The sequence below is a fragment of the Macrosteles quadrilineatus genome, unplaced genomic scaffold (genome assembly GCF_028750875.1).
Source record: "Macrosteles quadrilineatus isolate MER2022 unplaced genomic scaffold, UCM_ALF_1.0 Scaffold_1__1_contigs__length_201487025, whole genome shotgun sequence".
Classification (NCBI taxonomy): Eukaryota; Metazoa; Arthropoda; class Insecta; order Hemiptera; family Cicadellidae; genus Macrosteles; species Macrosteles quadrilineatus.
The window spans coordinates 57,831,138-57,857,322 of NW_026542594.1; the positions used below are offsets into that span (position 1 = coordinate 57,831,138).

At 36.1% G+C, this 26,185-nt stretch overlaps 1 protein-coding gene across 1 annotated transcript in view; it reads right to left on the minus strand.

Annotated features, from left to right (window-relative positions):
• Positions 1-3,633: 3,633 nt before the first annotated feature.
• LOC128983205 (fumarylacetoacetate hydrolase domain-containing protein 2) overlaps positions 3,634-26,185 on the minus strand; it is a 47,408-nt gene continuing 24,856 nt past the window's right edge. The window contains exons 3-5 of the mRNA XM_054402410.1: positions 15,860-16,194; positions 14,718-14,805; positions 3,634-5,933 (exon numbers count right to left, since the gene is read on the minus strand). Coding sequence (XP_054258385.1) covers positions 5,871-5,933; positions 14,718-14,805; positions 15,860-16,194 — 486 coding nt within the window. The 3' untranslated portion in view covers positions 3,634-5,870. The remainder of the gene's footprint in view (positions 5,934-14,717; positions 14,806-15,859; positions 16,195-26,185) is intronic.

Here is a 26,185-nt window from a genome sequence, read left to right on the forward strand (position 1 = left end):
TCAAGCTTACAAAAAGTACTTAGTTACTTGCCTTGTGACTATTTCTACCACATCGCAAACATACGTTTTCAATTCCCAAGCCCTTGAAGTCGATGTACCTTTTTCGGGAGACAGATCTAGACGATCTAGACTTGTAGTTTTCAGGTGAAGATCTGTTGTTTGAATTTAATCTTCTGTTTCCTGGATCTTTCGAACGGTCTGTAGAAGTTCTGTAACTGCTGGAAATCACATTAGTAGATTCGGTAGAAGTAAAATTGTTAAAACTTGATGTCTGATTAGGTTTAGAAAGTTCTTTGCTGTCAAGTTTTGATGCCTCTAAAGCAATAGCCTTGTTGAGTATTTCGTCAAAACTAGAGAGATTTGATTGTAAAATCTGTTCTTTAAGCCAATCATCTCGAAGGCCACGGATGAACTGAGCTCGTAAAAATACATCAGAGATTGAATTTGTTTTCTCGCATTCACATTTAACTGTAAATTCACAATCAACTAAATCTCGCTGAAGTGAGGCTACGAAATCTGATATTGATTGACCATTCTTTTGATAAATGTTCAAAAAGTAATGTTGAGAAACGACTACATTTTTCTTAGGAACAAGCATTTGAGTTAGAACTTTGACAAGATCATCGTAAGGTAAGTTTTTTATTGGTTTCTCTGGGCCTAGAAAAGCTGATAGGGCGTTGTAATGTACTGACCCAATAGATACACATAAGAGTTGAGCAATACTTTCCTTTTGAGTCAGGCCTTTCAGAGTATAAGCGTTCTAGATAATTACAAAACTTTTCACGTCTAGGTTCGAAATTTTCAAATGGAGCAATATTTGTAAGACTTACTGATACCTCCGACTTCTCATGCCTTGTGAAATGTGAGAATAATTGTTGAAACTGTTCTTGTTGTTGCTGTTGAAAAACTTGTAAGAATTCCTTGAACTGGTCAGCATCCATTGTGGTTCAGTCAAATGTGATGAAAGTAGTGTAGGTTGCATGATTGAAACAGATTGAATAATAATTACAGATTATTTGAACATGTAAAATGTCATTATTTCGATTTTTACTCGTCGCCAAAAAGTGTTGTGACCGTACTATTGAAATATACGCACATTGTAAATTATATAACTTTATTTGAACAACATAGATGTTTTTGTAATGTAATGTTTTTAAAAGTAACAATAAGAAGTGTTTTCTATTTAATACTAGCTGTACCCACGGGCTTTGCCCCGTTTAACTTCATAAGTATTCGCATGGCTCAATCACGTCCCGGTTGAAGTTCGTTCGCTACGCTCACTCACCTTTAGGTTGGAGCTCGTTCGCTGCGCTCACTTGTTTTCAGGTTAGCTCGTTCGCTACGCTAACTCGCCTCCAGGTTGATGTTCGTTCGCTACGCTAACTCGCCTCCAGGTTGATGTTCGTTCGCTACGCTCACTCACCTTTTGATTGCAAATTAGCTGTTGTCATAAATTTTAAAAAGTCATCCCTTTTATTGTTTATAATACTTTGATAAAGGTTTTTATGTTTTAATATTTAACATTGGAGAATTTAAACGTTGTTAAGTGCACAGGTGTGCTGCGATTGGGGTTTAATACATTTGGACTTATTCAAAAGTAAAATAGTTTTCTGTGCTGCACTCTGTAGAAACACTGTGGCACTATTTCAAATCACGACTAATGCTAATACAGAATGTTGTAATTATTCAAACCTACAAAACAGTTGGTAAAAGTAAACATCTGCTTTTAAATTATATTTATTTGTAAACATTGTAGATCAAAAAGTCTGACATTGGCCCACTTAAAACCCTCTGGGGCAGAGCCCTTTTGATAGATCTGCACCAAACTTCACTCGAACCATCCTTGAAAGATGCTTAATAATGCCTGAAAGTTTCATTACAATCTGTCGAGCGGTTTCGGAGTCCATAACGTATATACATACACACACACACACATACATAGTTCCTCTTTTATAGATATAGATTTATCAACAGCTGACTATATAGAATAAAGATTATGACACGTACTTAGAGCATTTTTATCGAAGAAAATACAAATATTTAAAAATAATCTTAATTTGCCTGTTATTCCCTACCTGTGAGGGTATGGAAATCTAAATTAGTGCCATTTTGTCACCAATACTAAGTAGCTTAACACATACAAGTTTTTAACACTAACTTCATTCCACCCTGTATATCTCAAGACATTAAGGCCCGATTTCACCAAACTTTTAAACCGCCGTTAAGCCTTGCTCTAACAGCAGTTAGCTCTTAACTGACGAAATCGGATTTCACCACTCGCCGTTAGCGCTAGTTTAGACTAAACTGTCGTTAGATAATTAACTGCCCAATTTTGACCGGTTAACTTCTTTAATCTTTCGTTAAGTAAATATCGGCTGGCTTTAAGTTTATAAAGAGTAGCCTGTTGTTCGCCGAACTAGGTGGATAAGAGAAAAGTTAATGAAGACCGTACTAAGACGAAAACATTCCGTCTACTAAGACAAAATTAATTTTATTACTATATATGAATTATTAAAAATGTTTTGCCTTTTTCTTAAGATTATCCCACAAGATTTTTAGAAAAGGCTTATCCCTAGGTATGTGATCAGCCACTCTTTTATCCCGGCTGAAAAAGTGTTTTTCTACCAACAATATCAAATTCATTTTTTATTTGTTCGAAAAAATAGGCTCCCTTTTCCTATTGAGTAACCCTACGGTAGGAATCCCTATGGTCATTAGTCGGTCAAACAATTAATTTAGTTCGGTCAGACGTAATGAATAACTATGAATAACAATGAATAACTAAACCTAAATTGTCATTATTCTGCTAGTATTTATAGAAAATCATTATTTTTATGGTATCTTTATTATGTCTAGTTCTTGTAACTCTTTTTGCCTCAAGTTTTCTCACTACATATTTTAAATGTACCGTAAAGGTTAGATTCTGAGTCTTGAATCAACACTTAACAGCAAAACTCAATCCTCTGTTCCTCAACTGAATTTGTTTTATCGACATTCCTTTGCCTTTATTTATTCATGTTAATTGTTTAGCTATTTATTCTTGTTTTCTGTTTTTATTTTGTTCTAATTGCTCAGAATCTAATCATGCTGTCTCCAGTTTTGTTTTCACTGCCTCATATAAACACCAATTTATTTTCTAGGTTATGTTTACTTATTGCTCCCATAACAGCCCGGTATTATGACAGTTTTTACAGCCACCGCCACCTGGATTTTACTCTAAACTCTCGTTTATAAAACCAGCTTTAGTTTTGACGCGTTTTTGCTGGTGAAACCAGATTTCCTTAACTGTGGTTTAAATCATCAGTTAGTTTTAACCGAAGTTTAACTAAACCATCGATAGCGTGAATTTGGTGAAATCAGGCCGTAATCTCATATTTTTATAGTTAGACACCCTATATGTTTGCACACGGTATGTGCATTCAAATAACACAAGGTTAAAGTAAAACAGATCAGGATAAACTGTTTTAATTAGACAAAAATGCATAAATTTTAAATTTGTATCTTACGACATTGTGAAATTTTTTAATATAATAAAGTAACAGAGATTTTGTTAGCTTATAGAATATTCATTGATCCTTTGAGAAAAGAGAGTAACTTATATAGAAATTCAATTCAACTATTAAAACACAGTTATGACACTACAATGTACTACAAGAGAACATAAAATGAAAACGGAAGTAAGAGATACATTGGTCTAACTTTGCGTCTAGTCTCAATATACATCCAGCTGTGATACCCAGTGCTACAACTTGCTACTGTATACTTTGTCTGTAGTGGGCTGACAAAATGAGCTTTGAAATAAATCACGCCAGTAGTGAAGAATGTTTGTTAAGTAGTTGCCGTAGTAAAAAAATCATAACTAACCTTACATCAGAAATAACAATTAGGAAGGAAGTACATGTTGAATCCAATTGAATACCATGTAAATAGATATTGAATTTTATGTTAAAGCACTGCACATGGGTAGGCTTAATTTTGTATCTGATGTACTACTGTAGTTATAAAATAAAGAAGCAGCAGAACATGTAATACAGAACTCAAACAAGATTTTTATGAAATTTTACAAAATGGTGTGCAGTTCATAAAATTCAAGTCCACAGCTTTTATCCCCAAAACGATGTCAACCCTAATGCATACTTTTCCCCCAAGATTATTTCAACCATAATGCATAATTCAGAATAATTAAGTGGCCGAAACTGCAAGCAGTATAATCCATGCAGAGAATAAAATAGCTTCTTCCATAGTATGATAAATGCAGATGTCAACCAAACAAAAGGGAGCTCAAGGTTTTATCTTTAAAATGAATACAATAATTTGTTGTTTATTTGTTAATATTTTATTTCAAAATATCAGTTACTTTCTGGACAGGCCCTATAACAAGTTTAATAAAGTACCAAATCAAGTAATGTATTGTCTCAACTCTCAACTGTTCATTTTTAATGTGGTTTAGTATATACTCATTAGTCAACACATGTTGGCAGGAGGGGTTGGAAATACAGTATTGCTATAATTAGTCTATAACTACATACTCAGTAAATTTTCATGCTACATATTTTTTAATCAGTCTTTCTGTATAAGGCATCTTAGTAAGGTCCACTACCAGATAGTATCGATTGTATATACCTTAAGTACTAAAACATAGGTATTCTCACATATTCACTTTACTATTTTGGTTTCTATAAACTATTCTATTTGTGTCAAGGTACTAACGGAAATATTGGTTCCATTTTCATACTAAGTAAACTTTGTCATACTTTGAAACAAATTAGGCAATATACTGAAAATTTATAAATAAATAAACATATTACCTTTAAAATGTGGGTCATGGCACAATCTAAAAATGGCAAAAAATCAAAAGAATGTAATAAATTCCATAAAATATTATCCTGATTTTCTATTGCTGACATGGTGTTTATGAGTAAATATCTCATTGAAGAGCAATATTTCTGTGAATGAGTTTAAATTTAAGTAACTTGAAATTTAACATTCAAATTAAGTTTTTATTGAAAAGTAAGAAAGATTAGAATGTAGATACTTCAGTCGAACAGTAAGTTGACTTATGCTCACAAGAAGGCTTAGCATATTCACCTTTCCGTTGTTTATGATAGTCTCATATTGAGTTGATAATGAAATTGTACATTGAGGTAATAACTAATCTGTAAACAAAACTAACCAAAGTCCTTTCGATGTTTGAGCCTAAATTAAATTTAACATTCCCAGAAAATATCGTCTACTGTAGTTATTTTTCAAAAGCCTTCATAGAGTTACACAACAACATTTGATAGATGTTCTACAAATTAGCACACAGGAATACAGGAAATAGCATACAGGAAATAATTTAATACAAAAATATAGTGAATACAACCTAGAAAACAAATAAAGTAAGCCTAAATCATAAACACAATTCTAATTTAAAATACCCTCGCCGCAGTAAACCTGCTGACTAAGGGAATTTCCATTTAACTGATTTCCACTGAAATATTCTGTTGGTAGATTTATTTCCTATTTAAATAACATTAGTTTTTTTAGTGAGTACTACTTCAATATGAGAGAGCTCCCTCTTTGGTGTCAGATTGTAGGAGTCTACTTGGTGTAAAAATAACCGAGGTATTTTAAATCAAGGAATGTAATGTTATTAAGTTTTGTACATATGAGGAACGGCTTCTTAAAATACTATATGATGAAATGCCTCTGTATAGTTTCACTTGACCATCATCACAATAACTAATAAACAGTGAAAAACACGACACCATGACAACCTAAGTAAACTTAAAAAAGATTGAGAAGATGCCATTACACAACCAAGTATCAGTTCTTTGTATAGGTTGCTAACTGAAAATATTCTCTACAATAGTGATACTACACCAGAATCATGCCACAGTGTTCACCAGCTTCCCGATTCCATTGATTTCGCTTTCAATCACATCTCCTCTCTAAAACACACCAAAAGTAAAAAAAATTGATGACTTCAGAAAAGGTTGCTCCTAAACAGTTGATTATAGAGATAACAAATCCTTTGTTCAACACTGACTCAGGTAAAATACATACATTTTAGAATAAAATCATATTTATTAAAACAAAAGTAAAATAAAAACATCCTCATGGCAGCAAACCTGTGTGACTAAGTGAATTTCCATTTGCCTGATTTGATTTTCAATCAATTATATGTTTAACATTAGGTTTAACGAGTACCTAGGTTTGCTGCTACAGGGTTGCAGTAAAGTGTGTTGTTACAAAATAGTATAACCTATATGATAACTTTATATGTATAGTAAGTATGTTACCAAAGGAATCTACAATAAGGCTGTGGTGTCCTGTTTTCTATTTTTGTAACTCATGAAATGAACAACAAAACTCAAGATGATGTAATATACTACTTCAATGCATGGTTTCTCATTTTAATCCAAGTTAATTATCATTATTACCTAAGTAATATTGTACATGGTGTCAGTGTGAAATCAAGTGTTATTTTTTATCTACATAACATGGAGGTGAAAGACTTTGTTATCAAAATATAAGTAATGAAATAGAAACTAACCTAACATGGATTTCAAGCTGCGTGGTTTAGTGATTGATGATAAAATTAAAATGATGATAAAATGTGAACTTTTTGCGAAACATATTTCATCTGTATTTTGCAATGCTGACTTTCCTGTTCCTGCATTTGATTTTGGATTAAACGACACCGTCTCCCATTGCTCAATCTCGGCTACTGTTGTTGAAGAGAAGTTGAATGCTCTTGACCACAATAAGAGTGCAGGTCCGGATAATATCCCTCCACTTGTACTAAAGTTCTGTGCCCCTGTACTTGCTCCTCACCTGGCTGTGCTTTTCAATGCGTTAATTAAAGAGGGCATTTTCCCATCATTTTTAAAGCTTAGCTATGTTGTGCCCATTTTCAAATCTGGCAGTAGGTGTAATGAACCGCAGGGGGCTCACGCTTGCGTGGGTTCGTGGCCTGGGCGACCACGCGGACCCTAGCTCTCCCAGAGGGGAGGTAACTGCCCGGTGTCAGACCCGGCACTTCAGGTAGACCACAGTTATGGACGACTGGTAAGCGCCAGCCCCTTAGGGGGAGCCTCCAGTGACATTCCCTCCATTCAGGGTGGGGGGGTGTTTAGCTCTCAGTGATGCCGTTAATTCCGCCTCTCCTCATCTACCTGTAACTGTGGTTGTGACTGAGTCCTACCTGTTGTGTTCGACTGACATTTTGTGAGGCATATCCTCGACTTTGGAAGTAGCCTCGTCCTGGGAGGTGAAATACCTAGCCCCCAGAGGGGAGGTAAATGCTCCGTGTTGGTATCGGCATTTTCAAGTTGGCCACAGACATGGTCGACTGGGCATCGGGTCCCAGTGACATTCCTTTATCCAGGATGGAGGGGTGTTTAGCTCTAGGAGAGATGGAAGTACATCATAATCTCTAACCTACCTGTGTCTGTGGTTCTTTGGGCTTCGGCCTGCTTGTTGTGTGCGACCAGCATTCAGTGGGCAAATCCTCGACTTTGGAAGTAACCTTTCCTGGAGGTGAAAACGGGCAAGTACCCGCAGCTCACGGGGACACTCAAGGGCAACGTAACTTTCCGCAGTGTGAGGGCAACGGTTTGTAGGTACTTATGCAAACCAATCCCTGTCTCTGAGCACGGACGGTATGGTTATCTTGAGTGTGGGGGGTTCTTCCCGGAACCTCAATTGAGTCAAGGGTGTCGCCACCTCTGGTGGATAGGTTCATCCGGGTGGGTCCCACTTCTATACCTGCCTCCTTTTGGGAAACCCTGATGGCCTGGCAGTGATGTTGGGTCTGACGGGCAAACGAAGTAGATCGGGTGCTGGGTCCGAGCCCGCCAGGGGTATCTGGGGATCTATCGCTCTGGTTATCTCTGGTTTCCCAGCAATGGGTAAGGCCTCGATCGGGCAGCGGTGTAAATGGGAGGTTGGGGTTCCCCCCGTCAGCGTGCTGATGGTCCCCTTCCTCCTGGCTATTGATGGCGGGTTCTGCCTGTCAGGGATTAGATAGGTCCCGAGTGTTGCTTGCACTAAATGCGTCGGGGCGCTCTACTATGGACCTCTAGGTTCCGACCTGGTGGAACCCAGGTGGAGTGACGCTTAAACAAGCAGCCGGAATCCCTGGTTAGGATTGAGGGGCAACCCTCTTTCCGAAGGGTCTGCTTCGGCAGCCGGCGAGCCTGATGACCTTAAGTCATCCGCCCATGATGTGCTAAAGGTTGATGCGTAAGCTTCGGCCTACATCATGGGGCCCGGGTATGTCCTGAAGGATAGGTACCGGGTAAGCAGTCAGGGGGCTTCGGCTCTCATGACAACAAATGTAAATGTAAATGTAAATGTAGTAGGTGTAATGGAAGGTATGGTTATCTAGAGTGTGGGGGGTTCTCCCTGGAACCTCAATTGAGCAAAGGGTGTCGCCACCTTTGGTGGATAGGTTCATCCGGGTGGGACCCACTTCTATTCCTGCCTCCTTTTGGGAAACCCTGATGGCCTGGCAGTGATGTTGGGCTTGATGGGCAAACGAAGTAGATCGGGTGCTGGGTTCAAGCCCGCTGGGGGTGTTCAGGGATCTATCGCCTTGGTCACCTCTGGTTTCCCAGCAACTGGGTAAGGGGTAGTGGTGTAAATAGGTGGTTGGGGTTTCCCCCATCAGCTTGGTCCCCTTCTTCCTGGCTTTGATGGCGGGTTTTGCCTGTCAGGGATTGGATAGGTCCCGAGTGTTGCTTGCACTAAATGCGTCAGGGCATTCCACTATGGTCCTTCTGGGTTTCGTACCTGGGGGAACCCAGGTGAAGTGACGCTTAAACAAGTAGCCGGTATCCCTGGTTAGGATTGAGGGGCAACCCTCTCTCCGAAGGGTTGCTTCGGCAGCCGGTGAGCCTGATGACCTTAAGTCATCCTCCCATGGTGTACCAAAGGTCGGTGCGTATGCTTCGGCCTACATCATGGGGCCCGGGTATGTTTAATTATAGGTACCGGGTTTGCAGTCAGGGAGCTTCTGGCTCTTATGACAAAACGAAATGGAATGGAATGGAGTAGGTGTAATGCTAAAAACTATAGACCTATTGTGATTCAACCAACGATTGCTAAGGTTTTTGAAAGTATTGTCCTGGAACATTTATATTTTAACCTCAAGAAGTACATTGTACCTGAGCAGCATGGTTTTCTTGATGGAAAATCAACCATCACTAATCTCCTGTGTTTCCAAGAATTTGTAATGTCAGCCTTCGGTAGATCTAGTCAGGTCGACTGCGTGTACTTGGACTTTTCTAAGGCTTTTGACAGAGTTCAACATCGCCATCTGGTAGCAAAACTGGCTGCCTATGGTGTTGGTGGTTCGTTGCTCAGGTGGGTGGAGAGCTATTTGAAGGAGAGATATCTCATTGTTAAGTGTGAAGGAGCTACTTCTAAACCATTCCCTGTAATCTCTGGTGTCCCCCAAGGTTCTCACATCGGACTCCTACTTTTTGATCTGTTCATCAACGATATTGGAACGGTCTTGACCACCAACTACCTCATGTTTGCTGACGACATAAAGATTTTCTCGGAAATCCACTCCGTGTCTGATCAAGAAAACCTTCAGAGATCCATAGGTATTGTCGTTGGGTGGTGCAAAAACAACTCCATGGACTTAAATCTATCTAAGTGCCAGGTTATGACTTTCAAGAGAGGACTGAACATCCTCAAGTCGGAATACTACATCAATGGGAGCACTCTTCCATCTATGGATGAAGTGAAGAACCTTAGAATATTCTTGACGCCCTCACTCAGCCCCTTTGACCACATTGTCCACATCACATCAAGGGCGCATGCACTTCTGGGGTTTGTCTTCCGGTCTACTAGGAACTTTCAAGATCCTCGGTCACTTGTGTTGCTGTACAAGACCCTGGTCCATCATGTACAGGAGTATGGCTCTGTGATATGGTCGCCTCATCAGCTGGGTCATATTGATTTGCTGTCTCGAATCCAAGCTCGCTTCATTCGGATGTTGGGTATCCGGATTGGTTATGCATATACCGATGTACCAATTGAAGAACTTCAGAGGATCTTTGGTATCCAACCTCTTCACATAAGACGTAGACTGGCTGCTCGTGGTGCTGTACAAGCTGGTTAATGGTCTTCTGGACAGCCCCGATCTGCTTTTCAACATTGACCTTATTGTCCCGAGAGGCACTCGCTCCAGAGCAATTTTCCAGCGCAGATTCCATCCCACATCATATGCGTACAACAGCGGCTTGTCGCGGCTACTGCGTGGGGGCGCTGTTGCGGCTGCTCATGTGGACTTCTTCAGCACTTCAGCTCCCGTTTTTAAAAGATGTGCCAGTGCCTTTTTAAACTAGTGGCTGCCTAAGGGCTTCAGTAAAGTTCAGTTATTTCTTTGGTGGTGCCTTTAAAGGGCCACATTTGTGTCCAGTTGGTGTTTTCCTGTTTGTTTATTAAATAAGTTTCCTGTTGTGTTTGCATTTGTTAAATTAATTTATGGCTGTTGTTTTGTATATATATATATATATATATATTTATTTATTTTTTGTTGTTGTTGTGTCTTACTATTTCTTTTGTTAGCCTACCGGTATTGCACTTGTTGTTACCTTTTTTGTCGTTGTTGTTATGTCTCGGTTGTATATTGTTAAATATTGTTGTTGTTATGTTTTTGCACTTCATATTTTTCCTGTTGTTGTTATCTATGCGCCATATTATTTTGTCTTTTGCATCTTATGCCTGCTTCTCATTTTCATTCTTATTTATTGCACGTATTTTAGTAGCCTGTACCTAATTTGCTATGTTTTTGTATGTCTTACACTTGAAATGTTTCAGCCTATGAATGTATTTTTGTTTTCTTTTATACTGGTTATGTCTTTTGCATGTCATGTCTGCTTTTTACTTTCTCCCCCTATACCATAGTATATGGAGAAAGTATTGTTTTCGTCAAAATTTTCGAGTTTGAGTTTTGAGTGGATATATTTGTTTTGGGTCCCCCTGGACCCAAAAAAGTGGTTTTCGAAGTGATGTCTGTGTGTGTGTGTGTCTGTGTGTCTGGATGTGTACAGAGCTAGGGACTACACCTGTGGTCCGATTTCGATGAAATTTGGTATGTAGGTTCTAATCCATGGTATCTCCAGGCTTTTTTTTCTTTTTTTTGAAATTTTGATTTTTAATGGGGATTTTCCCATAAAAACCCATAAAAAACCGGAAAAATTGAATTTTCTCAAAAATGGCCCGAACGATTTTGATAAATTTAGTATATAACATAATTTACTATGTTGTAGCCCTTTAAATTCTGAACAAAATGGTACAAATTCCATTTCTCTAAAAATTACGGTTCAAAAGTTATGGTAAATTATGTTATTTTCCCATAAAAACCCCGTAAAATTACAAAAAATAGGATTTTAGAAAAATAATCCGGTTTTAATTTAACATAGTATGTTATGGTCCTTAAAGTTTTAATAGTTTTTTCATAAAAAAAAAGGGGAATTTTCCCATAAAACCCCATAAAATAACGGAAAAATAGGATTTTCCCGAAAACGGCCTGAACGATTTTGATAAAAATTTGGTATGTTATAGTCCTTTATATTCTAAACAAAATAGTACAAATCCCATTTCTGTAAAAATTACGGTTCAAAAATTATTGTAAATTATGTTATTTTCCCATTTAAAAAAACCCATAAAATAACGGACAAATCTGATTTTCACAAAACTGGCCCAAACGATTTTGATAAAAATTTTGTATGTAGTCCTTTAAATTCTGAACAAGATTATACTAATCCCAATTCTGTATATTTACTCTCACCGCTTACACAATATGATAAAGGTTGTTGACAAACTTATGGGAGAAAGTATGTGTCAGAATGCTGATACCGTTTATTTATTCTTATTATTGCTCATATTTATTACCTAATTATGCTATGTTTATAAAGTGATTTAATCCTATTTAATGTATATTCCAATGTAAAAATGGTGTTACCGTTGAAAGAATAAATAAATAAATAATGTTGCTAACAATTAGACATAGTTTAAACAAAAGTTCAAAAACTTTCTACTTGCTTCTGGAAATTAAAGTAAACAAGACAATGCTTAAATTGTAAATTGCTATGCTGTTGAACTAAATAGGAGATGAAGGGATATAAATCTACAATACATTTAAACTTGAAGAAGCTGATACATTGAGATGTTCCAAAATTATCCTCTTTGTTTACTTTTCAATTTAAGTAGTTATTTGTAATTATAAACCATGTGTTATCCATCTGAATACCTAGGCCTACTACTAGTTAAATTATACTAGTTAACCGCCCGTGCTCCGCCACGGGAATATTGTCAGCAATAAAAGAAATAATAATTAACAAATACTGTTTTTCTTTGTATTTTATTTAGGGGTTGTTTAATTTTTTACATGAAATAGAACTGATAGGTTGCCAGTATAAACTATTTTATGTTAATCAAACCGATATATTATTTTAACCAAATGAATGTTTTATATTAATTTGATTTTCATTTGAAAAAAAAAAATAGTATACGAACTGGAGAATACTGATAACCTAATAAGCAGCTATTTAGATAATTTGCTCAAGTATATTCCTATATTCGTAGTTTTTTTTTTTTCATTACATTAGTTGTATGGAATAAAGATAGTCACTTAGCTAGCCTACATGTAAATCACGCATAAGCTGTTGGTCGCATTTCACGAATATTTGACCCATACTGTGAGTAAAAGCTGTGTTTACATCGTATATATAAAGTTGGGCATACTTTGTTCAATGTTAGAGGGTATTAACGGTCCAATTTGATGGAAAAGGAGTCGTGGATTTTAAAACTATGTAGACTACCACTACCAGAAAGATGTTGATTCAAGTGAGACTTAGAACTGGCCATTTCAAATGCAGATTTGTATTATATTTTACTCAAATAGTTTTTTGTCTCTTTTGACACTTAATACTTTTTTTAAAGTCGCTGGGTATTATTTCACATTCCATACTCAAACTTAAACTCAATTACCACTTTCCTTCAGATCACTTTGCAGGAAAACTAAAACATTTTTGTGTCCCAGTTAGTCTGTTCTGACTCGAAATTCATAGATTTGAAGTAGTGACAAATCCAATCTAATGACCCCAATTCAAAAGAGTTGGTATTTTTTTGTAGGGACTTCCAGAGCACGTTTAACACCAACACTGCTCTTTACCTTTTAAGTTCGATGGTTCTCTACATTTTTTTTCGTTCGGAATGTCTCTTTACGCCAGGTTAATGATTACCTTTTCTTTTTCTTTTTGTACTTTTCACACCCTGGGGTTAATGATAAAGTTTTATAACGCTATAATGACCCGAGTCAACATTGCCATTAAACATCAAGTCACATACTTCTTCGCCAGACCCGAATGGTAAGTCACAGTTTTTCAAGCAACTTCCCTGTGTACTTGAAAAAAAAATTCACTGATATATTGTAGTTCCACGTATCCCAGCGTACTCACCATCTCGAGAAGGTAAAGTTTAGTACCACTGAACGTCTAACGCTGATCTTGAGTAAGATTCGTCACCTACTATAAAATGTTTGTATGTTTCCCACTCATTAGCAATTATATGTACAACTTGCAAGCGGATTTCCCCATGATTATTCTGGTAGCCGTAGTGAATAAATTATATTGATCAAAACAATAAGTTTTGGTTCCCTACTATGGGTATTATTTCACATTCCATACTCAGACTTAAACTCAATTACCACTTTCCTTCAGATCACTTTGCAGGAAAACTAAAACATTTCAAAAATAAGTTAACAAATACACTTCCCTTGATCAAAATCGTGTGTTTATAAACATAAACTCCAAGTTTAATAATTGCATACTGAAAGTGAGGTTATGCAAATAATAACAAATGTCTGACAAACATTAAACAGCTGACGAATATTTTATAAACGGTGTATTATATTCTTCAATAAGAATTGTATTGACTCGACCTTTAAAGGGCTGTAGGTCGCTAGCCCTTAGAAAAAACGTAAATTCTAAGGAAGTTCGGCAAATCTACACACTATCCCCTTTAATTTGAGAAATAAATCTTGTATATCGGTCCAGTAATTACTGAGAAAACAGTGTTACAACTGTGTATTAAATATATAGATAGATTTACCATATTATATAAGTGAGAATTTTGCAACATTGCAAAAGGTAACTGAACTGTATGATGATTATTTCACACCTAGATAAAAATTTTTTACAAGAATTCAGCAAGAAAACGAACCAATTGAACATTATGTGACAGCTTTGCAAAGTCTCGCGAAGCCGTGTGAATTTAAAGAAGACGAAGAGAGTCGAATTTGAGATCGTCTAGTTGTAGTTGTAGTGATTACACAAGGTCACATTACTTCTATGAGAACGTGACCTAACCCTGACTAAAGCTTTAAATCAGTGTCGAGCCGCTGAACTGAGTGGACCAGTGATACTATGTGTCAAACAAGGTAACTCAACCAACCACTAGATGATGACAACATCTGTGATTTTTGGATCAGCTTATTACTTAACAAAAAAAAAATATGATTGTTATTTTAAGAAATGAAAATGGACATAGCTGAACTAATATGGTTGTTTATTCAAGGTTAAACGAGCACTACACTTCTTTTACAAACTCACTCACATATAATTGTAAAGGACTAATCAATCCATGATTTATGTTAGTAGGCCTACTTATGTTCGTGAAATTTTATGAGTCAATTCAAAGTAATGAGTACTCACTGCTAGAAACTGTTGAGGCTGAGAATAGAGCCCCACACCTCCAGGTGTTCCTGTTAGAATCACATCTCCGGGTTGAAGTGTCACACAGCTAGACAGATCAAAACAATTTTATGTAAACCCCACTTTACATTCTAAATTGGATCCATAGCTAGTGCAGCGTTTAAACAAGGCCAGTTGGCGGATAGGTTACTTGCCTTAGGTAACTTACAGAGGCAAGTAACCTGCTTGCTCTACTGGCCTCGTACGAACATGACTAAAAGAACATTTACGAAATTAATTAAAATTTACACATTATTACAAGGAACAAAACAATCTATATATTTAATATGCTACATGGAAAGTTGGTTCCCGATATATAGTTGCTGTGACTGGGATACACGTAAAGTAACTGTTGGGACATAATGATGATTTACGATTCGGAAAACATTATACGATAGGCCAAGGAAGCATTATACGATAGGCCTAGGAAGCAAGATTCGAGTTTGGTTTATAAAATGCAGTAGCCTAAATAATGAATTTTTTCTAATAAATTAGACAATGGCATATACTAAATTAATTTATTTGATCTTAAATTAATTTCTTTTGTAAGTAATACAACATTATCCCTAATTGACAACATGCCAGTTTGTTTGTATTGATTTGATTTGACCTCAAAAATTGATATGTGAACATTGAACACGTGATCGCACCATTGATGTATAACCTAACACCATCGATGGATCGCACTCACTACAGCCTAACCATCGATGGATCGCACTCACTACAGCCTACAGCCAAAAAGGTTCATCCGGAAAAATATTCCACCATACCTCAACCGCTTATAGCTGAAACATCCAACTGTATATATACATGGTCGAGTTTTCGACCACTGGACGACCTCTAGCACCTATTACTGTACTATAAGGGTAAAGTGTAGTTTCTTTGAAAAGGGATCACTCGAGGTTCAATCATAGAAACATAAAAAATAAACAAATGAGGAAATATTGGTTCAAGAGTGTTTCTGGAAAAGAATTATCATCACTTGAAGAAGCAGTAAAGGTTGGGAGGGTCAACTGTGGTTAAGAACTCAGGAAAAAAAATTTTAATCCATTCATTAAAAAAAATACTTCTCTGGTGAGTTTTTTATACAGTAGGTAACTCACTGGGATAGAAAAGCAATGAGGTGCTGAACTGGGTGTATGAGATCATCTGTGTTGGAGTCTTGTTTCAAACTGCCATTGATGGAACATTTGATGCTCTTGCCACTCGGCGCGCCAAAAGCCTCTTTTATGACAACGGCAGGCCCGAGGGGACAGAAAGTGTCCATGCTCTTGGCAAACAGCCATTGTCCGTTGTTTTTCTTGGGTGACTGCCAGTCACGGGCTGATATATCCTGAGCTATTGTATAACCAAACACATAGTCCAGGGCTTCACTGTCCTGCACGTTGCGACACTCACGCCCCATAACCACTGCCAGTTCCACCTCCCAATCTAGTTTCTGAAACATGAAATAACTCATCAGTAGATTTATAAGAAGTCAAAGTCACACAGGAAGAAATTTTAAGTTTAATTGATCTACCTACATTTACTAATAATGGCTTTAAAAATATTATCAGACGCATAGGCTAGGCTACTTCTAAAAGATTTTGAATAAAGAACTTTAATACATGCGTTAGACAATCTGGCCTTGAATGCGCCTTTATACTTCATTTGAGGAAATATTTTCCATTTTGGCGGTTTGATTATCAAAGGACTAGTGTTGAATTTTGTCAGGGTACAGAGGTAGTGCCTAATAAATCTAATATTGTAAACTGTAGCATTTTTTTAACCTATTGAGTGCTGAGTGCTGAACTTGTTTAGTACAATACCCATTTTAGCGAATTTCCCATATACAGGGTGTTTCAGTAAAGCGTAGCGGGCTATGCAGATTCAGATTCTACATGCAAAAATAAGTCGAAAATGAAGAATAACTTTTTTTTGATTTCGGCTTAGTTTGGCCGTACCGGTAATCCGCCATTTTGTATTTTTTTGAAAAGAATTAATTACTCAAAAACCCTTGGAGATATTTTTTATGAAACTTCGTATAAACTTTAAGTCTACAGGTATAAACATTCTCCAAAAATATCTTCGATCAGGCTCATCTAGTTTCAAAATGGCGACCATTTAAAATTTTTTTTGTAATGGCCACTTTTCATTGAGTTTTACTTAAAAAAATTTAAATGGCCGCCATTTTGAAATTTGATGAGCCTGATCAAAGATATTTTCAGAGAATGTTTATACCTGTAGAATTAAAGTTTATACCAAGTTTCATAAAAATATCTCCAAGGGTTTTTGAGTAATTAATTATTTTCAAAAAAATACAAAATGGCGGATTACGGCCAAACTAAGCCGAAATCGAAAAAAGTTATTCTTCATTTTCGACTTATTTTTGCATGTAGAATATGAATCTCTATAGCCCGCTACGCTTTACTGGAACACCCTGTATAGGGAATATTAGCGAATTTCCCATATAGGAAATAAGCTATTACCGTAGTACTCATGGTAAGACCTGGACCCGGGATCGATTTACTTTTTTATTTTGAGGTCCCCAGAGGCCAAAAACACCATCCGTTCAAATTCATATATATATGTGTGTGTCCGTTAGCGCGATAACTAGAGCAAAAATGATCCGATTTTGATGAAATTTGGAATAAACGTGTAAACCTACATTTATTCTAACGAGTTCGCGAACCAGCATGATCGGACTATGGGAACGGGGGTTTATAGGGGGTTATATGGTGTAAAAATTGGTTTTCCCCATTTTTGACACTATAAAAACACAACATTTCACAATTTCTTTCCAAACCATTTTGTAGAGCTTATAAAAACAAATAATTTAGTATATTGAAGCGTGATTGTGCGCCTAATGGTTACGGAGAAAATTCCAAAAAATTGTAAATTTAAAATTCCCATGTTATTCTTATGGAGAAAAAGTCAACTGTTTATGAAAATATTTTGATCAAATTTAGAAAATACATTAATTTCTTACTAAACTACAGTATTAAAATTTTACAAAAAAAACACTCTTTTACCCTCCCTAGGGATGTTGCGATACTATCGATACCAGTAGGTATCGATACTTTTATAGCGATACTGCTGGTATTGTATCGGTATCGGTTGTTCCGATATTTAATTGGTATCGATACCAAGAGGCCAGTATCGTATCGTAAGTATCGGAAGGTAATTTCTGACAAATCTGGAAATCTGAGTAAAATGGCCACGCTCGTGCCTTCTGAGCGGTTATTTTCCAAGGCTGGAGCAACAGTGACCCAAAAAAGAAACAAACTTTAACCCAATTAAATATTTTTTTTATCTAGCTTGTCTGATATGTGGTTTGAGTAAATTATGATTCACTTTCCATAGAACTTTACATAACTATAAGTAAAACCATTGACTATATATACCTACAGACGTATATTTAGTCAATGATACAACTTAAGGGTTTAGTTGCAGAGTTATTTTTGTTACAAGTCAATGTTAACAACGTTGTGTTAGGCAAATAAAATGAAACCATGGACTATTTAACATCAAATAAACTAAAAAGATGGCACTTAAAGTTATTTAACTAAAAAACCTTTTTTAGGCTGATGGTAAACACGAATGTGTTACGTTGGTAATTTAATAACATTGTCTATTGAAAAGATAAATTATACTAGTGGCTTGTAGGGACATAAGTCCCTAAAAAGCTCAATAATATAAAACAAATTATTCTAATATTTAAACAAACTAAGAACTATATTATCCTATAAGTCAGAATAGATATCCCTGTACGTCATATCTTTTGTGTAAAAACAGTTTGCTTTTTGTCTTTGTTTGCCTTTGTTGATGTTATTTTCAATAAATCATTCGAATCACAACATGGGTTTAACTCTGCTCAATGCAGCAAACATTTAATTGTTTGTGAATAAATTATGGTTTACTAAAGTCGCTTTGGTCTAATGGTTTATGGTGATGACAAAAGGATCCCCTGATTGGAATTTTGGAAATTGTCTTCGTCAAATATAACAAAATGCAAATAAAGGTGTGTTGAGGTAAGCTTAGTTCTTCTTCTTCTTCAAACCCGCTAAATTAGCACCCCTACCCAGTTAATATTTCTAAGTTTATACTCCTTTTGTTAAGGTGTAACTACATTAGTGTAAAGTAAAGGCATCCCATTGACCAAACTTATCAAGTTAGGCCTAATCATCGGCTGATTCTTAACTCTTTTGCAACAGACGGTACCTGTTTAAAATCTCCAAACAATTTTATTTTTTCTCCCATTGGAACTTGTAATAGTACTTACTTAATTAACAAATATATATTTCTTGTAAGAACCTATTCCATCTTTATTCCCAGGTTATTTTCTAAGAGTAGCCGTTGGAGGTTATTCCACTTCATACAAAATATTGATTAAACTCTACAAAACATATGTTTTTAAATAGAAACAAAGCAGAAGTTGTACTAATCTTGGATCGTTAACTATTTAGTCAATGTGGCTATTTCATGTTAAATGTTAATAATACACAAATTTAAAATGTTTCTCAGTAAAATAATTTATTTCTACATTCTATAACGTACCTAACTAAAACGTCTTAATTATTATAGGTAACGTTATCCTTTGTTTTATATAGTACATTGCAGAATTGGCTGGCAAATAAGTAATCCAAATGTCAACATGGCGTACTGGCTTGATGATAAATCACGATCAGCTGTATCGAAGTGATGTGTTTAACTGATGTACTGACTTTAGACCATATGTGTATGTGAATTAATGATCACCTGTTATTTTGCATTTGTTTTGTTTGTATCAGTTTTTCTGTTTACATAAAAGTATGAGTTTGATTCAACTGAACTAATTTACTTATTATTTGAAAATGTAACATTGGCGACGAGAAAAACGAAGAATGGATGGACAAGAGTTAAATAATCTAAAGAAAGCACGAGCAGTAGTAAAAGGACAGTTGAAGAAGGCAGAAAGATTCCAGTCTCAAGGTAGTCTTACAGTGACTGAGGTGAGTGTTAAACTCAAAGCAATTGCTGACCAGTGGGAACGTTACAAAAGTATTCAGGAGCAAATTGATACATTAACCGATGAAGAAAACTTGCACCATGAAATAGAATGTAGATGTAATGTCGAGGATAAGTATTTAAATCTTACAACAAAACTTCAAGAGTTGATTAAGAATGAATGTTCCAACACTAGGTCTACACCACTTCACCCAATCAGCAATCCATCTGAGGCGACACATAGTTCAATTCCCGGGTCCTCATTGTCGGGTAGTATAAATTTTACACCTTTTCACCCAGAGGAAACGGTTACAAATTTCATAAAGAGACTTGAAATATTCCTACACCTTAAAAATCTAAGTACAGATGATAATGCTAAAGTTTACATGCTACTACACGCTCTTACACCCCAGTTACACCAACAACTTTATGATTTATGTGCACCTGAAAACCCACTTACAAAAGACTACAGTGAGTTGGTTCAGATACTTAAGGATTTTGTAGAACCACAGCCAAGTCAATGGGCTTTACAACACAAGTTTATTTCACGTACTCAACAAGAACATGAATCCATAAATGAATTCTCAATAGCACTTAAGAAATTAACTAGCAACTGTGACTTTAATTGTGATTGTTAAAACGCGATACTGATTCTTCTAAAAGGGGTATACTTTTTAAATAATCTCAAGAAAACATAGTACAAAAAGAACTTCAATTTTAATCAGACATAACTATTCAAGACCATTTCTAACAATCAATCAAAAGGAAAACACTAATTGCAAAATGTAAACAAATAAAACATCTGATGAATTAAATTAACATATAAATAATCATCTAGAGACAGTCATTTTCAACATACTCCCACCTTTTGAGTCTTAAAGTTTTCATTATTTAAAGACTCAAAACACATATTATCATATTAAAAGTTCAGTCTTTTTGGTAACTTAATTTGTTTTCCTCGTTTTCTAAATTTAACTTTATTTACAACTTTTCCATTTGAACTTTCTTTATCTTGCACTTCTTCTACCTCTTTTTCGTTTTTTTTACAGACTTTTTCAATTCATATCCAAAAGCGTCTTCATCACATTCACAAATCTTATTATTTTCAGATTCCATCTTGACAGTTACAGTATCCTCTATATTAGGAATGTCTACACTACACTTGTCAGAAATAGGTGTTAACAAAGATGTTATAGTCATTACACTTGATCTACATGTCACTCCTTTTACTTTTACTTTCCCCATTAACACCCAACCAAGTAAGGTTTCCATTGCAACTAAATCATTTGTCAAAACATGACGTTTCCCTGTAAACAACTTTCCACCAATATCAGATCCAATCAAAACTTCAATTGGCCCTTCTACAGTGTCAGAAACATTAATACCAAAAGACTGCAGTTCATTAATCCAAGGACCCGCTTTGATTGTTGAAACATCATTACATATCACATCTTGATCCAAAACTTCAAAGTTGCAATAGTAAGTATTACACAAATCACTTAACCTTACTTTATAACGATTGTGTTTTACAGCATTTGTTACTGATCCACCAAACAATGCATGATTAAGGGTTTCCTTTCCAAATGATACATACCCCATTTCTTCTGCAGTTTTCTTCAAAATGTAGGACCTTTGAGAACCAGAGTCAAAAATGACACGTGCTGCTCGTTCTTTATTACCTCCTCTAATATTCACACGTACAGTTTGTAAAAATACTTCAGATTGTGCATTATTAGCTAAATTACTTTCACAAGGTACTAAAGTGCTATCATTAACATAATTTACATTAGATTTATCTTGAGACTTGTTACACATTACTGTTGCATGTCGACCATTGCAAAGAGAACAGTTTAGTCGAACATGACACTTCTTACTAACATGGCCATACTTTGTGCAACGATAACAACATCTGTTACTTGACAATAGGTTTACCTTTTCTAAATGTGTCAGATTACTACAACTCTTACAATTTTCTGTCAAATGTTTTTCACCACAAAAAATACATTTCATAGGGGTTTTACCAACCTTTTGGTTAACAAGTCCGGTTGCAGTTAGTATTGATTCCGTTTCGTCACTAAAGAATGGTTTGGATGACTTACCCAATTGTCTCTTCGAGTCCCCAAAACCAGAGGTAGCAAGTGAAATTCGCTCCTCATTTGTCACTTCAATACGCAGAAACTTCAAAAGTGCATCGAGTCTATTCTTCAAATCAGCTTCTGGATCAAAGTCGGAATGACGTTGCCACGCCCTTAAAAGATCCTCTGGCAAACACGACTCAACTAATGGGTAAAGAATAGCCGCACATTTATCAGTAGTTACTCCTAATGTGTCAAGAGCTCTGATTTGACATTCTAATTTGTCAAATAAAGTCGAAATCACTACCTTTTGGCTCAAGTTATTGAGTAGCAACTTTAAAAGTTCTCGAACATAGACTTCTATCAAAAGATCATCCCTTCCAAAACGACTTTTTAAACTCTGAATAGCATCTCTATAATTCTCTGATGTAGCAGGATAGCTATCTACAATTTGTCTCGCTTTAGAATTTGGAATAGTGGCCTGAACTAAATAGTGGAACTTATCAACATCATCAATAGAGGGATCTTCATCTATCCTCTTAAAAATTCCCCAAAAAGGAAGCCATTCTTTAAGATTCCCGCTAAATTGTACTAGTTTAATCTTGGGAAGTTTAAGCTTAGTCTTTAAATTTGAACTTCCACTCTTAGCTGAATTACTACTGACCAAATCATAATCTCTAGACTCATTCAACCTACTTTGTACCAAAACATTTACTTGATTATAGGTTTCCAAATAACTATAAGCTTTAGACACTTCTTCTTCAAGAATTGCTTCACTTTCCTCAAATTGAAATAAATGGTCAGATATCTTTGTGTCTAAATTCTTTAACTCTTCATAAACCATACTTACAGTTTGAAACCTACCTTTCAATTCATCTAAGTGAACCGTTTCCTGTGTGAGTTCATCCTTTAAATGGTTCACTAGTCTTGAAAAGTTTGCCCTGACAACAGTTCTATGTTTCTTGTTCTTATTAAATTCCCTAACATCAGTTTCACTCATCATACTGTCCTGTCACGGTCGCCAAATGTTAAAACGCGATACTGATTCTTCTAAAAGGGGTATACTTTTTAAATAATCTCAAGAAAACATAATACAAAAAGAACTTCAATTTTAATCAGACATAACTATTCAAGACCATTTCTAACAATCAATCAAAAGGAAAACACTAATTGCAAAATGTAAACAAATAAAACATCTGATGAATTAAATTAACATATAAATAATCATCTAGAGACAGTCATTTTCAACAGTGATTGTGGAAAGTCGGTTGCAGAGATGTTTCTTAAACTTCAGTTTATTCGTGGTTTGAATGACATAGATATTCGAGCCAAACTTCTTCAAGGACGAGAGAAACGCACGTACAAAGACATTGTTAACGAAGCATCGGCAATGGAACTAGCTAAATCTGAGAGCAAAACTGTATGTCGCAAAACAATGGAACACCTTGATTTGAACAGGGTGGATTCCAATAGTAGTGATAGGAACAAGCCAAAGAAAATGTTGTATCGACAAACATTTCAAGAAACCGGCACGAGACCCAACACAAAATTTGACACCAACACAAAATTTGACAATCTAAAAGGGAAATGTTACAGATGCGGTTCACCTTCTCATCGAGCTAACAAATGTAAATTTATAGATGCTGAGTGCAGAAAATGTACTAAAATAGGACACATAGCAAGTGTATGCTTACAGGAAAAGAACCAGACTAACAGAAATTTGAAGCAATACCAGACTCAAGATGGCTCGGAGAAAGGCAGTGAGTATGAACATGAAATTAATGTACTAAGTGACAGACAAAAAGGTAAATTCATTCTTGACATAACGATTGAAGGAAAAACTGTACCAATGGAATTGGATACAGGTGCAGCCCTTAGTACAATGTCCTATGATGATTTTAAAAAACTGAATGTACGTACAAAAGTATTAAAAACCAACATCGAACTTAGAACGTACACAGGTGAACCTATCAAACCCAAGGGTATGGCATTTGTACATTGCTCATACAAGATGCAAAAATTTGTTGGAAAACTGTAGATGCTACATTTGGTAGAGAATGGCTCAGAGAAGTGACAATTGATTGGGCTGAAATAAAAAATGTGAACGCAATACAACCTGAAAGTCTTGATACCATCCTCAGCGAGTTTGAGGAAGTTTTTGATGGTAAAATTGGAGAGATACCTGAGTATCTGGGACACTATAGACTTATTGACGATGCAACACCTATATTTGTAAAACCAAGACAAATACCCTTTTCCCTTAAAAGTAAAGTTGAAAATGAATTAAAAAGACTTGAAAGACGGTAACATTATAACAAAGGTTGACCATTCTGACTGGGGAACTCCCATTGTACCAGTGGTGAAGCCAAACGGACAAGTACGAATTTGTGCCGATTATAAAGTAATGCTGAACAGAGTAATAAAAGATGAGAACCACCCTATTCCAAGAATTGAAGAAATCCACTCTCAAATGAACGGAGGAAAAGTATTTTGCACGCTAGATATTTCTAACGCATATCTTCACATGAAAATGGATGAGGACAGCGCACACATGCAGACATTGAGTACGCATAAAGGTCTGTACAAAGTTAACCGTTTAATGTTTGGTGTCAAAGTTGCTCCTTCACTTTGGCAACAGTTCATGGACAAAACTTTACAAGGTATTTGCGGAGTGCAATGCTTTTTTGATGACATTATTATACAAGGTAAGACATCTGAAGAACTCTTGAAAAGATTAAAGGTTGTTCTAGAAAGATTAAAAAGTAAAAACTTAAAATTGAACAGAGAAAAGTGTAAGTTTTTTCAAACTAGTCTGCAATATCTGGGACATATAATTGATGCTCAAGGTATTCATAAAACAAAGGAAAAGGTCTCTTCCATCTTAAACAGCAAAAGACCAGAAAACGTAACAGAACTTCGCAAATTTCTTGGATTAACAAACTACTACAACAAATTCATAAAAGATTTAGCAACAATCCTACACCCACTCAACCAACTACTTAAGAAAGACGCACGCTACAATTGGACCTCAAAATGCGAGAATAGTTTTCAAAGGGTCAAATCAGAACTAGCAAGTGATCGCGTCCTTGTACATTATAATCCTGATTTGCCTCTGGTACTAGCAACGGATGCCTCTCCGGTTGGTCTTGGTGCTATTCTTTCACATCGTTACAGTGATGGAAGTGAGAGACCGATAAGTTTTGCCTCACGCAGTTTGACAAAATGTGAACAGCACTACAGCCAAATTGACAAGGAAGCCACTGGCATCTACTGGGGGCTTAAGAAGTTTTTCCCGTACTGTTATGGACGAAAATTTACTCTGATTACTGACCACAAGCCACTCGTATCCATATTCAGCCCCACAAAAACACTACCATCAATATCTGCTACTAGATTATTTAACTATGCACACTTTTTATCTGGATTCGACTACAAAATTGAATACAGAAGAACATCGGATCATGCTAACGTAGATTTTTTATCTCGGTTCCCAACTGAGCATGCTTCAACTAAAGGCAGGGACAACTGTGACCTTTTTCAACTTAGTCAACTCGATTCTTTTCAAATTAGTAGTTCCACAATTTCTAAGTCAACAGCCCACGACAAAGACCTTCAACCAATACTACATGCACTTGAACAAGGTGAATCAGTGGAAGCTTTTGGGTACCATGACAATGAATTAACACTTCAAGACGGATGTATATTCAAAGGATGTCGAGTTCTAATACCACAATCCCTTCGTCGGAAGGTTCTTGATGAACTTCATATTGGACATATAGGCATGGAGAAAATTAAATCCCTAGCCAGAAGCTATTGTGCATGGAAGAATATTGATCGAGATATAGAACAATTGGCAAAATCGTGCAAACAATGTCGTTTTAAACAAAATGAACCAAGAAAGGAACAAAATCATCCATGGTTAGCTCCCCAGGGACCATGGGAAAGGTTGCATATAGACTTTGCTGGTCCAATGCAAGGACAGTGGTACTTTATTATTGTGGACGCCTTTACTAAGTGGATTGAAGTTATACCTACTAAGAATACTTCTACAGAATTTTGCACAAGAGAACTTAGAAAATTATTTGCTACCTTTGGTCTTCCCATGATTTTGGTTTCTGACAATGGAAGTCAATTTACGTCTAGCGTCTTTGAACAGTTCCTATTAGAAAACGGAGTGGTACACAAAACAACTGCTCCTTACCACCCTTCGTCAAACGGGCAGGCTGAGCGTTATGTTCAGACTGTGAAGAAGTCCCTAAGAGCAATGGAAGACGAGGGAGGGAGACTAGATGTCAAACTCTTCAGAATGCTTATGCAGTTACGTCAAACCTCAAATTCATCTGTCTGTGATGCATACTCCTTGATGTTTGGCAGGAAGATTCGAACACA